The following is a 15492-nucleotide window of genomic DNA, read 5'->3' on the forward strand; positions in this document are numbered from 1 at the left end:
TATGTCATGTACGAACCCGAGGGGCCGAGACGATATAGTTAATCGTCGTCCTTCCCTGCACACAGTTTATATAATTTTTTTTTAATAATACCCTTCCGTAGGGTTAAAAAAAGAATAAAGTCCAATTGTCCAGAATAAAGTCCAAATAAAAAGTCCAAAAATTATGAAAAATAGAGCCTATTTACAAATTCTAAAAAAAATAAAATAAAAGCTATATACAAAAAAAAATAATAATAAAAAAAATTAAATCCTAAAAAAAATTATGTCTTTTTTTTCTCTTCTCTTTTAGCTTTTAGCTTTAAGCTTTTTGTTCCCAAGTCCTTAGTATTCCACTTCGAACCTGTAAATCAAAGACACAAAAAGAAACGTAAAGAGGAACAAATAATAGTAAAAAAAAAGAAAAACTAAAAATTCTACCTAAGCACAAATCCGCGTCGGCGGCGCCAAAATGATTAATGATTTTTCTGGGGGTTGTAGTAGTAATGGTAAGGATGGTTCGAAGTCTAAGATTTGTGAAGGATAATTTTTTAGACTTAATAAAAAAGATAAATATATACAATAAAATATTAACAATGGTGAGAGGTACTGGGACTAATGATTCGGCCAATCTTCATAAAATAGGGCTCAATGAATTATTCTCGACAATAATCGCTCAAAACATAAGTTATATGGACTCTTATTTTGCCAAAGTAGATTCTCAAAAAATTGATTGTAAATGTTAAGCATGGAACATCAAATCACCTAAGCTAAGCATGACCCATCTAATCAAATAACACCCAATTTAATCAAATCATATTTCAATTAATTTTTAATGCAAAAGTCTTAAAAAGAATTAATAAAATTACCCATGTCTGAAGCTCGGCCTCCTCCATCGTCCCAGTGTTGGGGTTTAACTCATCATAGTAAAAATGCTCTCAAAATAATTATTTATGGATCAAAAATGGTTCAAAGTGATGAAATAAAGAGAAAATGATGAAAATCTTTGCAACGTTTATAATTGTTGCAAACACCGTTACAAAGAACGATAAAAGACTACTGTTGTTGTCTGCGTAGCTGACTACGACCCACAGGGACTAGTCGTTGTCACTGTTGAAGAACGACGGTTTTTGGCTATCTGTTCTTCGTGTTATTCATCTTCATCAATGGCAGCAGCAGCAACAGAGAAAAATGGTGGATTCTTCCTCTGCAACGCTCTCCTCTCTACTCCCAACTCTCTACACCCTCTACTGTGATACCCAAGCACCTTATATACATAACATGACACGTAAATCCCGAGAATGTCTTTGTAATAACTCCCTTTTCTTCTCTGCAAGTCACCGGAGATTTTATTCTCCATGTTTCCTTTTGCACGCCTCTGTTTCCTTTCAAACTCTGATTATGCGTTAATAGAAGATATTTGGTATTTCTATCTTCTAGGATTCGATATATATCCTTCTAGGTACAATATCTTCCCTCTTTACTCGAGTATCTTCCACATATATTCTTTCCAGGATGCTTCGGTCCCTGTTTAGCTTTGATCTTCTCTAACGGATTGTTCAGCCCAAGTTTTTCGATCCAATTCATTGTACCAAGCCTGTTAGGCTATATTAGGTCCATCCCAATCATTTCCAGCGATTGAATCTCGCTCAAAGCCCACACAAGATCGAACCCTAAACTGCCATTGAAGTGTGCATGGCATAAGATTTTCCCGCCATTTTTTGAATCGTGAAGAAAGGGTGTCCCCCTAACCACTATTGGGTGTCCCTTTAGCAACTGGGGTAGAAACATCTTTTTTGGGGGGGAAAATAGTAATTTTTCTGGGTTCCTCCGGGACATTTCTGGGGCTCTTCCGGCATACTTTTGGGTTACTTCCGGTTCACTGTTTACAGAGGTCCAAATGCCACATATTCAGTCACTTTCGCCGCAAAACCTTATTTTTCCAAAAACACCTACAAATAAATAAAATACCATCATAAGTACAAAAATGGGTACTAACAATATATACAATTGGGCTATATTAGACACATAAATGCGTCTATCATGATGCCCAAACAAGAACATCATGAAGTTTCTCATTCCTTATACGGAAACGACATCTCCTTTCTAGGTGACCTTTATTTCCGCAATTGTGGCAAACATAAGAAATGTCCTTACCTCGATCTGTGTGTGCTGACTTTGGAGGTTGATAAACTTTGCTCTTTTGAACCTTAACTTCCGGTGAAGGTTTTTCACTTTTTCCATCAGTGTAAACCTTTTGTTGAGAAGAATCACTATCCTTGACAAATTTTACCTCTTTGCTAGTACTTGGAGCATCTATTCCCTTATAGCCCAATCCTCGTGTATCACGATGATTTTTACTTTCTCTTAGCATAGTGGTTAACTTGCTTGAACTAGTATTAAACTTTTTCAAGTCATCTTCCAACATTTTGATTTTATCAAGAGCAGCAGCTAAATCATCCTTCTGACGATTTTCTCGAGCGAGAAAAGCGCATTCTCTGTCATCAAAACTAACTTGTTGAGAGTTAATCCTTGCTTCGGATTCTGCAAGTTTCTCTTCCAACGAAAAGTAATTTTGATAAAGATTATCACATTCAAGTGACTTCATACGTAGGTTTTCCTCAGAATCCTTGAGGATCCATTCGTTAAAACGATTCGAAGCATAAAGACCTGCGTAACATCTTCTCAACTGCTTGTTTTTTCGACAGAGATGAGTCAGAAGAGGTGTGAAATGAGAAGTTTTCATCTTCTTATTTTCCAACGAATTCAAATCCTTAGCATACTATGAGACTTCCTCATCAACCTCTCTATCAATATCTGAATCACCTTCATCAAAAAGTTCATCCAACTGTTCTTCTAGGAGTGTTTCGCAGTTATCAACAGTTTTTATATTAAGAGAATGTTTAGATATTGACATAGAAGTGCTAGTTCTCTAAGGTGAATCCAAGCTTTGAAAAACATTGGTAATTTCTGACATGGTACGTTATTAGAGATAGACTCGTCCATAATCAGATCGCTAGAAACACATACTTATAAGGTCTTTAATGTGTTTGCTTGCTCTGATGACAATTGAAAAAGCGGGGGTCTAACAACATCACCAAATATTTTTCTTAGCAATCTGTATGGACTAACTCCAATATACTTTACTACTGAATCAACTAAACAGTCAGACTCAATCTAAAATAAAGTATATCGAGGAGTTAATATCCCTCTCTTGATTTGATCTTTACTCAAGCTAAAAACAATAGCGAGACTTTATCAAATACAAGGAATAACTTGGATGGTACCAAAGATCAATGTCCAAGGATCAATCAATATCAATTAACAACCAAAGGTTGGATTTCCAATTGATTAGATCAAACACACAACCTGTATTATTTCTATTATATAAAAAAAATAATGCGGAAAAGAAATAACACACACCAGAAGTTTTGTTAACGAGGAAACCGCAAATGCAGAAAAACCCTGGGATCTAGTCCAAATTGAATACACACTGTATTAATCCTCTACGGACACTAGCCTACTCCAATATAACTTCGGACTGGAATATAGTTGAACCCTAATCAGTCTCCCACTGATCCAAGGTACAGTTGCACCCCTGCGCCTCTGATCCCAGCAGGATACTACACACTTGATTCCCTTAGCTGATCTCACCCAAAACTAAGAGTTGCTACGACCCAAAATCGCAGGCTTTAACAACAAACAAATCTGTCTCCCACAGAAAAGTATATCAAAGGATAAATCTTTCTCCCATAGAAAAACCCTAAAGTTTTTGTTTCGTCTTTTAATATATAATCAAGGTCAACAGAAACCAATTGATAATCCGTTCTTATATTCCCGAAGAACATCCTAGATTAATCAATCACCTCACAACAATCTTAATCGTATGTTAGTGAAACAAGACGTCGTGGAATCACAAACGATGAGACGAAGATGTTTGTGATTACTTTTATATGTTGCCTATCGGAGAACTCTCACGATCTCAACCAATCAATCTGATTTTACTCGTAGGATAGAAGATGCAAGATCATATCACACAACTATGATAAAAGTAGTATCGGTATGGCTTCACAATCCCAATGAAGTCTTTAAGTAGTTTAACCCGGTTTGAGAAAATAAAACCAGAGGGTTAAAGGAGAATCGACTCTAGCTTACAAACTTGTATCACACGGACGTATGGGGATTAGTTTGTAGAGTTTTTTAATGTCCCTTTATATAGTCTTTCAAATCATGGTTTTTCCTTGCTCACAAAGCAAACGCTATCCACCGTTAGATGAAAACCTGATTTAGATTCAAGCTAATATATCTCAACCATTAGATCGAAATCTTATCTTGTCATACACAAATGAACTACACGCTTCTAGATTTGTAAATCGTACCCAAACGTGTGCATTGTTGGTTCCATAACAGTCAACCAAAAGGTTAGCCATTTGCGCATTTCATACCAACCAATTTCTTCTTCACCATAACTAGTTCAAATGACTCACATGAACTAGTTAGAGAGTTGTTCAATTGCAAGGAAATATCATGTACTACACAAGACACAATTGAATCAATGATGACTCGATTCATATAAAGCGGTTCATGAACTTTATAGCCACGATTTGCAAAAGAATTCCTTTGTCTTTATGAGTTAAATTCAGAAATCATCTATAACCTATATAAGTTCGCTGACTAGGTTCGCGGACTTGAAGTACTGGAAAGAGTTTTTAAACTCCAGCAAAAATTCTTGGGTTCGAGAGCTTCGTTGGTTCGCGGACTTGGTTCACGCAATACAGTTTGATAACTCAGCAAAAATTCTCGGGTTTGAGAACTTCGGCAGTTCGCGGACTTGGCTACTAGCCGATTTCCAGCATGGGACTTATGCAAATATGTGTTTCCACAACATACTTATGTCCACTATGGTCATGTAATCTAAAATCTCATTTCAATCATTGAAACATTCTAAGAGGATGTTATATAATTGTTACACTAATTCTCGTCAAAGGAATTTTCAAGATGATCGAAACATACATGATTTGCTTTATTAGGTAAAGAAAAACATGATAAAAGCGAAACGCTTACCAACACATATTTCGAGGTATACTCGGATCGAAATACCAAATGTGTATAATCTAAGTCTATATATATAGCATACGAGTTTTGTCTCAAGAAGTATGAGATAGAATAGATAGACTTTTGAGTGACAGATAAGTTCAAGTCTTCACATACCTTTTTATGGAGAAGTTCCACTGGTTCCTTGAGTAGTTCTTCCACTTGTTTGATGAATATCCATGAAGTCCTTGAGCTCAACTACACTTACTATCCTAGTCCGAGACTTATTTATAATAGACTAGAAATCAAGACTTATAGTTTTGATCACTAACATTGACAAACATGCTTGAGATGGCAACGCATGCGAGTTTGACCGAGAAGTGCTCTAACAATAGGCAACTAACAACACAATCGCAAATACATTAAAGAAGAAGTTGGAAGGACACAACAAGGGGTGGTGCGAACAAGTGCATAATGCAGCATGGGCATACATAACAACCAGGAAAGAAGCCACAGGAATGTCACCATTTTGCTTGACATATGGAGTTGAGGCGGTGTTACTAACTGAGGTTATAATTCCTACAACTAAGAAAGAAGCATGGGAAAATAATTTAAGCGCATATTTGATCTTAACAAAACTTGATGATCTAGAAGAAAGTAGAGAAATTTCTTTGCAACATATGGAAAATCATCAAAAAGGGATAGCTCGAGAATATAACAAGCGTGTTAAAGAAAGAGAATTTCAACCAAGAGAGATAGTGTTGCGGGAAATACCGCCCTATCAGAAAGGAAAGGATGGAAAGCTGGAAAAAAGATGGGATGTACCATACATAATAAAGAAAATAGTTGGCAATGGAGCGTATGAGTTGATGGAACCTGAAGGGAGGAATACTGGTCGCAAGCTTGAACATCCATGGAACATATTATATTTAAAGAAGTACTATCCATAAATTATGCGGTAATGGTCGCACACATGCAGAAAGCAATCCAATGTAACTGAGAGTAAAGTGTGTGAAGTGGAAGATGCGAATTTATAAAGATTCATCAAAGATATATTATTCAAACATATGAATAAATTTGAAGATTTCGCTCTTTTAAACATAATTCTCAAAGAGGCAAAAATAAGACCTCATAATAAGACCTTAATAGAAGGCATCAAAAGTAAAGACTCCAATAGGGAGGCTAGGTATCCAATTGTGGCGTGTACCCTAGTTCGCATACAGAAAAAGGAAATAATAAGACCTAACGTGCGTCACAATTGTAAAAACCTAGTTAGAATGGCTCAAGCGAAAGCTACATCGACCCTAGAGCTTGAGTCATGGAGATTTTGGGTGAAATAAAAGCCCATCTAGGAGAGATGCCTAAATCGAATGATTAAGGTGATAAAATATCTCCTAAGGAGTGCAGAAACTCGAACAAGGCGCCGAGGTACACGGTTGATTCAAGAGTGCCTGGGGCATCTGGAGCGTACCTGGCCGCTCTTGACAAGTCTTGACTATGATGCACTCGGTCCGAAGAAACCAAGCCATATCAGCAGAGGGATAAGAGGCCGCAAAAACAACTGGTTGTTGCATCACTGGATAGGAGGAGCCCACCCTAACCCGGTAAGGGTAAGCCTCCTTGAAGGGGAAATCAGGGAGAATATAAGGACGACAACCTCCATTAGGGAGCTGAATTGTGTCAAAAGACGCAAATATCATGAGGATTTTTACTCACGGGAATATTAAGGCTTGTCGTATTTGCGCGATAATAAAACCTGTAGAGGAAAAATACAAGATGATGATAAGGTGAGATCAATGAGTCACTGCACGAAAGCGTAAAGACCGCCTGCGATCTCGTCGTACAGAAGAAATAAGACCTCATGAGAAAATTAAATTTCGCACTAACATTGTTTTGCATTGTAAATTAAAAAATAAGTAAGACACACAGAATCATTCACACATTTCTTGCAAGGAATTTAATAAGAGGAAAGTATAGGAATTAACATAAATGATATATTATCTTCCTTATCAAGAAATGAACGATAAAAATGGGGATATGTTTCAAGCACGCCAAAATACACTTGTAAAGACACAAAAGAAAAATCTAAGCATCATTGAAAGACACATCTTGATCAACCACAGAAGCTTCAACATTGATCTCGTTGTTAGGATCTTTGGAAAAACCTTCATCAGATCCATCCTTTTCAAGTTGATTTTCTTGAAGGGGGACTTCAAGATCTTCCTCCTCATCGCTCACATGATCATAATCACTATCAGGATCAGGAAGCTGCTCGTCATCGCTTATATCAAGAGGTGGACCAGTCACCAAAGGGAGTGATCTCTCAAAAAGAATGTTGTTCACAAGAGTTTGATCCTTAATATGAGCGTCATGAGCGACAGCCTTCTCAACATTTCTTGTACCAATTTCCATGAATCTTTGAAGATACGAACACCTCCTCTCAGATCGATCACGATAAGAAGTAAGAGCAGTTGAGAATCTCGCACGTTCTTTGCGAGCCTTAGCTAGATCGGATCTGAACCGAGAGATGGTAGATTGATGCAGCTTCTCAGACTCTAGAAGAGAGAAGTTTTCAGAATCATAACCATAGAAAATTTTTCGTAAAGAAAAGATTTAAATAATAAAAGACAAGCAAGTCAGTTCCATGTGACTACATTCCCTCTGCGAAATGAGATATTGAGCTAACGAAAAACCACTGTTCTTCATATTTTCCATAGCCTTGTCAAAATCATCACCAGCTAAACCTTTAAGGTGAGACCGAATTTTCTTATCATCCAAAGAGAGAGAAGCCTTCTCTTTCATAAGGGAATCATGAGACTCTTTTAACTGGGCGTGTTGTTCTTGAAGTTGGTTCATCTTCACGGTCAAATTTATCTTACTTTGAATGATCCTTTCATTTTGAGCGGTCGATGTCTTTGTTGATTCATCAAACTGATTCCTTAACGTACGAAGAGATTGCTCTTGGTTATCACAAGTTTTCTGGAGAACGAGATATTGATGCGAAAATATCGTTTCTTTCTTTAAGAAAGACCGCTTCTCAATGGAAAGACTTTCATTCTCATCTGACAAATTTTGATGTCTTAAATCAGCACTATATAACAATTTAGATAGATGGGAAATCTGGGAACCCAATGTCTCACACTGTTGAGTTAAATGGACATTCTCATTTGTTAATTTTTCAATATGGTCAAGCGAATATGAATGTTCATTATGTAACTGGCTTATTTGGGTCAGCAACTTCTCATTATCAGCGCGAGCATCTTCAGCGGCAAATTGAAAATCATACCTCTCCAAAACACGCTTCTGATTTAAATCTTAGTGTGTGAACGAGGAAATTCAAAAAACATGGAACAACAAATATAAATTACTTCTAAAGGGTCTATAAGAGTGAAGAGAGTTGCACCTCTAAGCTCTTGATTCTTGCTATGAAAACTTTCGCATTCTAGAGTTACAGTTTGGAGTTCCCCTTTCAGCTTGTTAACTTCTTTCTCTAAAGAAAGTTATAGTGCAGAATTGTTAGACTCAAAGTATCCCTCAGTCAAGAACATCTGGCGGTGAGATTCCTGAAAGGGAAATAATACAAGCGTGAATATGTAGTAAAACGATTTAAATAAAAATATATATGGGAAAGAACATTCACCAAGAGACCAAGAGTTATATGGACACTTGGGTCAATACGAGAGAAGATCTCGCTCCTTGTTTCCTTGTTTGGGGGAAAACCGCATAATAACTTACTTAGAGCATCACAGATGCGAAGTTTGAAGGGGTCGGTAATGGACGACTGAGCGACATTGATAAATATCAGATAAAGCTTGAGAAACAGGATCTACTCCCTCCAAAACTCCCTTATCAACAGAGGTAGACTCCAATGAAGGGGGACAAATTTAGAAGAAGAAGGAACATAAGTAGAGGAAGCGATACTCATAGATGCAGGGGAAGTGATATTCTTTACAGGAGTAACATCTTTCATAGGTGCGATGTTCTCTACAGAAGCGAGAATGTTCACAAACAATGGGACATTTACAAAGGTAGAGACAGTTTGATTCACTGGTGGTGCGATCACAATTGAATAAGCAGAAATTTCCTTCACCGCATGATCAATTGACACATCTTCCTTGGCAGCAAAAACTTCGTTTGGAGAAGCAGTTATATCTAAATAAGCATAGGAAATCAAGCCTTGAGTAGGAGTATCAATATTAACGCGAGAAGGGACCTAGACTTCCTTACGGACAAACTCAGGAATGATGAGACTCTTGTTGAGCGTGGGAGCTTTGCGAACTCTTTTAATTTTCAACTTCTTACCGCCAACCGTCTTACACTCAGAATCCTGCGAATAACAACGCAGATAAGAAATAGAGGCAACAATATTGTTTCATAAAAGAAAAAATATTTCTTACTCCTTTGTTATGCGATGATTTCCTCTTGAGAGACTCTTTGTCTTTCAAATTTGAAGAAGAATTATGGTTGGGAATCGTAAATTTGGTATGGCCAGTGGAAGAACTTTTGTTGAAACAGAAACAATATGGAAATTAGCAGATTAGTATTATGATCTTAACAGAAAGATAAGATCAGTTTCAGCAGAATCAGAAAGAATGAGAATATCAATAAAATCAAAATCAAACCTTTGATGAGAATCCATAGAAATAGCAGCAAAATCAAATTTGGGATCTCAAACGATGAAGATGAAGAAATTTGAAGAAGATGAATATTTGCAGAGAATTCACAGAAACGAGAAGGGCATACGAAATAAAAAAGAAAAAAATTATCTCTCTTCAAGATTGGTTAATAAATAGATAAAAAAGATGATCGGTTATGCTCGAACGTGCCGGTAAAAAGGAGAAAACTAGCACGTGTAGACGGTTACACTGAAATCATGGAGATATGTCGGTAGATAAGAATATGAAAAGGTGAACGGGTGCGGCAGAGTAGATTGGAGTTTCTTATATCGCTCCCTTTATCAAAAGAACGATATGAGAAGAGGCAAAATGTAAGAGTAAAATATCGCAGACCTATTAGACATGCGAAATAACGACCATCAGGATTGAGCGAAGAAAACCGCATACAGTACATCCAGAATGACGCAATAGATGACGTCAGCTTATTCACGAGAAAAGTGTGAAGAACCATGCGATATTATAGAGCACGTGTGAAAAGAGTCAATGTAAGAATGTGTCAATGACGCACGCCAGATCCGAAAATAAGGGCTTTATTAGCTGTCATCCACTATGTAAATCCCTATATAAGGAATTGAGCGTCCTTGTATTAGAAGGATCTTTCGGGAGAGTTGAGACAAGGAATTTAGAAGAGAGAAAGATTGTTTGTTCTCCAAGTTAGAGTTTTTCTTGTTATTTTGTATTCAAATTAAAGATCTAATAGATGTTCTTATGAATTTTATGATGATTACTTGAATTGTTCTATAGATTTCATTACGAGTGTGATTGTAGGATTTCCTACAACTACACATGCTTTGGAGGGTAGTGGTAGGATATAGCAATATAGCATTCCTTGAATATTGTTGTGTTCTGCCATGGACAGGACCATATGACTTGCTCGTATTCAAGTGAGTGAGAGTCCATCGTAACATATACAGCTTCTCTAGCAAATGAGAAAAAAAAATCAGATCTGATCTAGAAGTGACTAGTAAGGTCAATAGTTTCTTGAGAATTGAGATCATCACAAATTCACAATAAGATTGAGAGAAATAGATAAAGTTCCATCAACCTGGAAGGGGACAAGTCGCCGTCTGGTAACTCGGCTCTAAAAAATTAGCACCTTGGAGCAGTTTTTATGGACTCAACAAACATGAAAAATGGATGTACAAACCAACAAATTTATTGGTTTGTTAATTGAGGTGGAACATGTAATGCGCGTGCGATGGAAGGCCGGGCGCTGGAAGGAAGAACGCTGGAGTTGGAAGGAAAAATGCCAGCGTTTGAAGCAAAAATGCCCCTGCTTTTCTCTCTCCAAAACCAGGATCTTATATTCATGTTTATTTTTATTATTTATTTTAATAGTTAAATAATCTGTGGACCCAAATCTTATTAGTTTATATAAATAAAATCATTAGTGGGACCCAACTCTTAGTAGTTTATATTAATAAAATCACTTGTGGGACCCTAAAATATCAGATTTGTTCATTTTACCTTGTTTCCCATACTGAAAAATGCAGTTTGTATATCCAAGTGGCTTAATAAAATAATAAGTTTGTTGATTGTCATAGGAATTGCCATTACGGCTTTGTCTTTCTTTTTTATATATAGAGTTGGGCCCCGCCCCTTGGGCCAACCCAACCATTGCCATCCAACTCACCCAAAGGCCCCTAATTAACTTGAATCACCTCCTCTCACAAAGGGGGGTGATATGCAAGTTTTTATGAGGGTCGAACCCTCAACCCCACATAAGGAAGACGAGTTAAAAAAGAATTATTATAAGTAATACTTCCTCTGTTTCTGAAAAAGTGTTTCTTTCCCTTTTTTGGCCTATTTTTAGGCTAAAATAAAAAAGTAAAAATAACATTTTTATCAGAAACGAAAATAGTAGTAGGTTAAAAAGTAGAAATTGGTTGCGAAAATCAGTATCTATGTTGCCCAAAGCTATTCGCTCACGGTAAAAATAGGACCTCGGTTTGATCAGGTGCACATAAAGACAAATAATATATGACGTCGTTCATTTCTTTGTCCATATGCCCCCACAGGCCACAATCTAAATAGATAAGTACCATCGATAGAGCGTGTGAAGTAGATAAGAAACAGAGGAGAGGAACAGAGCGAGCGAGTGAGAATGAAAAACAAAGGAGAGAAAAGCTCTGTTTATCATCTGAATACTTATGAAGTTCCTCGAAGAACAAAACCAAATCGTGTATTCATGTTAATCTATGCATGTGGAATCATGGCTATATTTTATCATCATCTTACTAGTCTCATATTCCATTCAAATCATTTATTGCCATCAATCTTACTGTTAATCGCTGATTTAGTACTAACTTTCATGTGGGTTATATCTCAAGCTTTCCGATGGTGTCCTATTCGTAGAAAAGTTTACCCAGAGAATCTATCCAAACTTGTAAAGGAAGAGGATCTTCCAGCGCTGGATGTATTTATATGTACCGCCGATCCATACAAAGAACCTCCGATGGAAGTTGTGAATACAGCTTTATCTGTATTAGCATTCGACTACCCTTCGGATAAGATATCTGTGTTTGTTTCTGATGATGGAGGGTCTCAAATGACTCTTTTTGCGTTGATGCATGGAGCAAAGTTTGCCAAATACTGGTTACCGTTTTGTAGGAAGCATAATCTCAGGAGGAGATGTCCTAAAGTGGTTTTCAACCAGCATGATTCTTCTGATGCTGATTATCAACAGATTAAGTCGTGTATTTTTCAAGAGGAGTTTCTAAATTTGAAGGTAATCTCTCCTCCCCTATTCTTTTTTTACTTTTCTTACGTCAAATTTTGACTGGACATAGTTTGACAGCATCAAATTCTTGCTTTCAATTAATTTTTCTTTTTTTTTTGTGCGGATGTGAAACTTTTTCCTCCCTGCTGATTTAGCAAGCAGATAATCAGAATCAGGGGTTATTCGAGCTCCACTACAATCATGTTTAAATATTTACTGAGCATATATAGATGATCCCATTTGCTAGTTGTTCAAGAAGTGCCCTTTACACTACTGGGGTGGGTAAATTTTATATAATTTTTTTTGAAACGCTGAGTTGAGCCAATTGGACATTTGACTATGTGAGTAATCTAGTAGTACCAAACGGCGCAATTTATACGAGGTGAGGATTTTTCCTCCACCCATGGATCATCGTCAACATGCGGATGACAAATTTTCCACTGTTTAATTTTCAAAACAAAGTATTCCACTGTTTACCTGGCCATGAGCCCAGCTCTCATACTTGAAACTTTATATGACGTCCAACTGGTCCATATATGTTTGGTCCATGTTGGTGGTACTGATTTAGAGCCAAGTACTCAAGTTACTGTAGTTATACTTATACCTCATGATGAGCCTGCCTGGCGTTATACTTATACCTCATGATGAGCCTAGCTAAATTGGTAAAAACAGTTGTTCTTGCATTAATTCCTAAACAACTTCTGGCTAACTTCTGTTCTAACCATATTTACCATATATGTTTATGAGATTTTAAGGGAACGTTTTCATTTTTCGAGTAGTTTAAATTCGGTCATCATTTATTTTCTTTGTAGACATTATACGAGGAAATGGTTAGGAAAGTAGAGCATGTAATGGAACAAGGATTCGTAGATGATGATTTGATTGATAATGAAGAAGAGCGTCATGTTTTCAATAAATGGAAAGTCAATGGATTTACACGCCAACATCATCCTACCGTCATTCAGGTATTTCTCACCTTGTAAAATATTGTATAGTAATCACTCCATTGCTGTAATCTAATGTAATGAAGTTTTCATTAGGTGCTCATGGAAAGCCTCAAGGACATTGATGTCTCAGGGATACCCCTACCTAACTTAATCTACCTTTCTCGGGAAAAAAGTAAGCATTTTCACCACAATTTCAAGGCGGGTGCACTGAATGCGTTGGTAAGAAAAATGAAACTATATATGTTAGTAACAACAACTTTTAGTATATATTATATATATATATATATTTTGGCTGATGTTATCTCTTGATAAATTTAATGAAGATACGTGTATCAGCGGTAATGAGCAGCGCACCGATAGTTCTCAGCCTTGACTGTGACATGTACTGTAATAATCCTCAAGCTCCGCGTCTAGCACTTTGCCATCTACTGGACCCAGTTCAAGGTTCAAAGGTTGCTTTTGTTCAATTTCCTCAACGATACAAAGGGATCAATCCAACTGACATTTACAACAACGAGCTCACAAGGCCATTTATAATATATGCTGAAGGGTTCGATGGAATTGGTATTATGAATTATGTTGGCACAGGTCCCTTTATAAACCGAAAAGCGTTTTACGGCGGTCCATTTCAATCAAAAGTAAACATATTCCACGGATTCAACAGTGATGATGAAAGTGATTTATTGGAGAATAGAAAAACAATAAGTTCAAAACTAATTTTGGAAGCAGCTGATAAAGTTGCAGATTGCAACTATGAACATGGAACTCAATGGGGATTAACTTTGGGTTTCAGATATGGATCCATGGTTGAAGATTTTTTTACAGGCTATCGTATGCTATGCGAAGGATGGCGATCAGTATTTTGCAATCCAACAATTCCTGCATTTCTTGGAGATTTCCCAATCAGCTTAAACGATTCATTAGTTCAAGTGCAACGGTGGTCGGTTGGATTGATTGAGGTTGGATTCTCAAAGTATTGCCCATTAACATTTGGTACAAAAAACCATTCTCTACTTATGGGCATGGCTTATAGTTTTGGTGCCTTCTGGCCTGTATTGGCTATCCCTAATATCATATATGGTCTTCTTCCGCAGCTTTGCCTTATACACGACATATATTTGTTTCCCAAGGTATCTCCATCTCTCTAAAATTTGGTTTCATTTAGCATTACTAGCTGTAATGGATTGTTAATATGTATGTTGAATGCAGGTCTCTGATCAATGGTTTTATCCATATGCATACCTCTTTTCAGCAACATACATTCAAGATTTTATTGAGAGCTATTACGTATATGGAATAACTTTCAAAAAATGGTGGAACGAACAAAGAATGTGGTTGATTCGGGGAGTGACGTGTTACAGTTTTTCATTTATAGAATTCATACTTAGCCGGATTGGTATCTCAACTCCAAACTTCAATATTACAAGCAAAGTAATAGATAATGAACAACAAAAAAGATATGACCAAGAGATATTCGACTTTGGAGTAGAATCGCCATTTTTCGTGGCTTTATCAACATTTGCATTGGTCAATTTAGTCTCATTTAGCTTTGGTATTGCGAAGGTGATATTTATGGATGGAAATTTGGAAGAATTGTTCGTTCAATTGTTTTTAAGTGGATTTGTGTTGGTGAATTGTTTGCCTATTTATGAAGCTATGGTGTTGAGAAAAGATGGAGGAAGAATGCCTACAAAAGTAACTTTAATATCGCTTGTGATTACATTGCTTCTTTGTTACGGGGCCGGATTTGCTATGAAATGACGGGTTTCGCGCTACTCTTGGAATGAGAGTTTTGAAGTTCATGAGATGATATTTGTTATTGATTGGTGTTTAAATAATTTCTCACGATAGATTGACAATGTGTTACATGTTGGATGCAATAATCGAAAGCAATGAAAAATCAAATAAATAAAAGTTATTGATACTTAGCTTCTTTATAATGGAAGTGATCGATTTAACGAAACGGAAGAGTTTTCCGGGTCTTCGTAACATCAACATGGTAAAACTTTGGAAAGAGTGAGTCCCGTGTTCAACACGTTGTCCTTAAGACATTAGCGCCCAGCTACATCCAAAAAGTGATGTTATAGCCCTCACAGGACGGATGCTTCCAGGATAAAACATCATATTACACCTACTACTA

At 36.8% G+C, this 15492-nt stretch overlaps 1 protein-coding gene across 2 annotated transcripts in view; it reads left to right on the forward strand.

Moving 5' to 3' along the window:
• The window catches only part of LOC113282387 (cellulose synthase-like protein G2), a 51908-nt gene extending 36647 nt beyond the window's left edge, over positions 1 to 15261 (forward strand). The window contains exons 1-5 of one of the 2 annotated variants that reach the window (XM_026531380.1): positions 11738 to 12414; positions 13218 to 13370; positions 13446 to 13571; positions 13676 to 14482; positions 14562 to 15261. In XM_026531380.1, the coding sequence (XP_026387165.1) occupies positions 11791 to 12414; positions 13218 to 13370; positions 13446 to 13571; positions 13676 to 14482; positions 14562 to 15113 (2262 nt within the window). In that variant the 5' untranslated portion in view covers positions 11738 to 11790 and the 3' untranslated portion in view covers positions 15114 to 15261. Of the gene's footprint in view, positions 1 to 11737; positions 12415 to 13217; positions 13371 to 13445; positions 13572 to 13675; positions 14483 to 14561 lie in introns of those variants that run through there. The other variant, XM_026531386.1, reaches the window with a different exon arrangement.
• The last annotated feature ends 231 nt before the right edge of the window (positions 15262 to 15492 follow it).

Source organism: Papaver somniferum, chromosome 1 (genome assembly GCF_003573695.1).
Source record: "Papaver somniferum cultivar HN1 chromosome 1, ASM357369v1, whole genome shotgun sequence".
Lineage (NCBI taxonomy): Eukaryota > Viridiplantae > Streptophyta > Magnoliopsida > Ranunculales > Papaveraceae > Papaver > Papaver somniferum.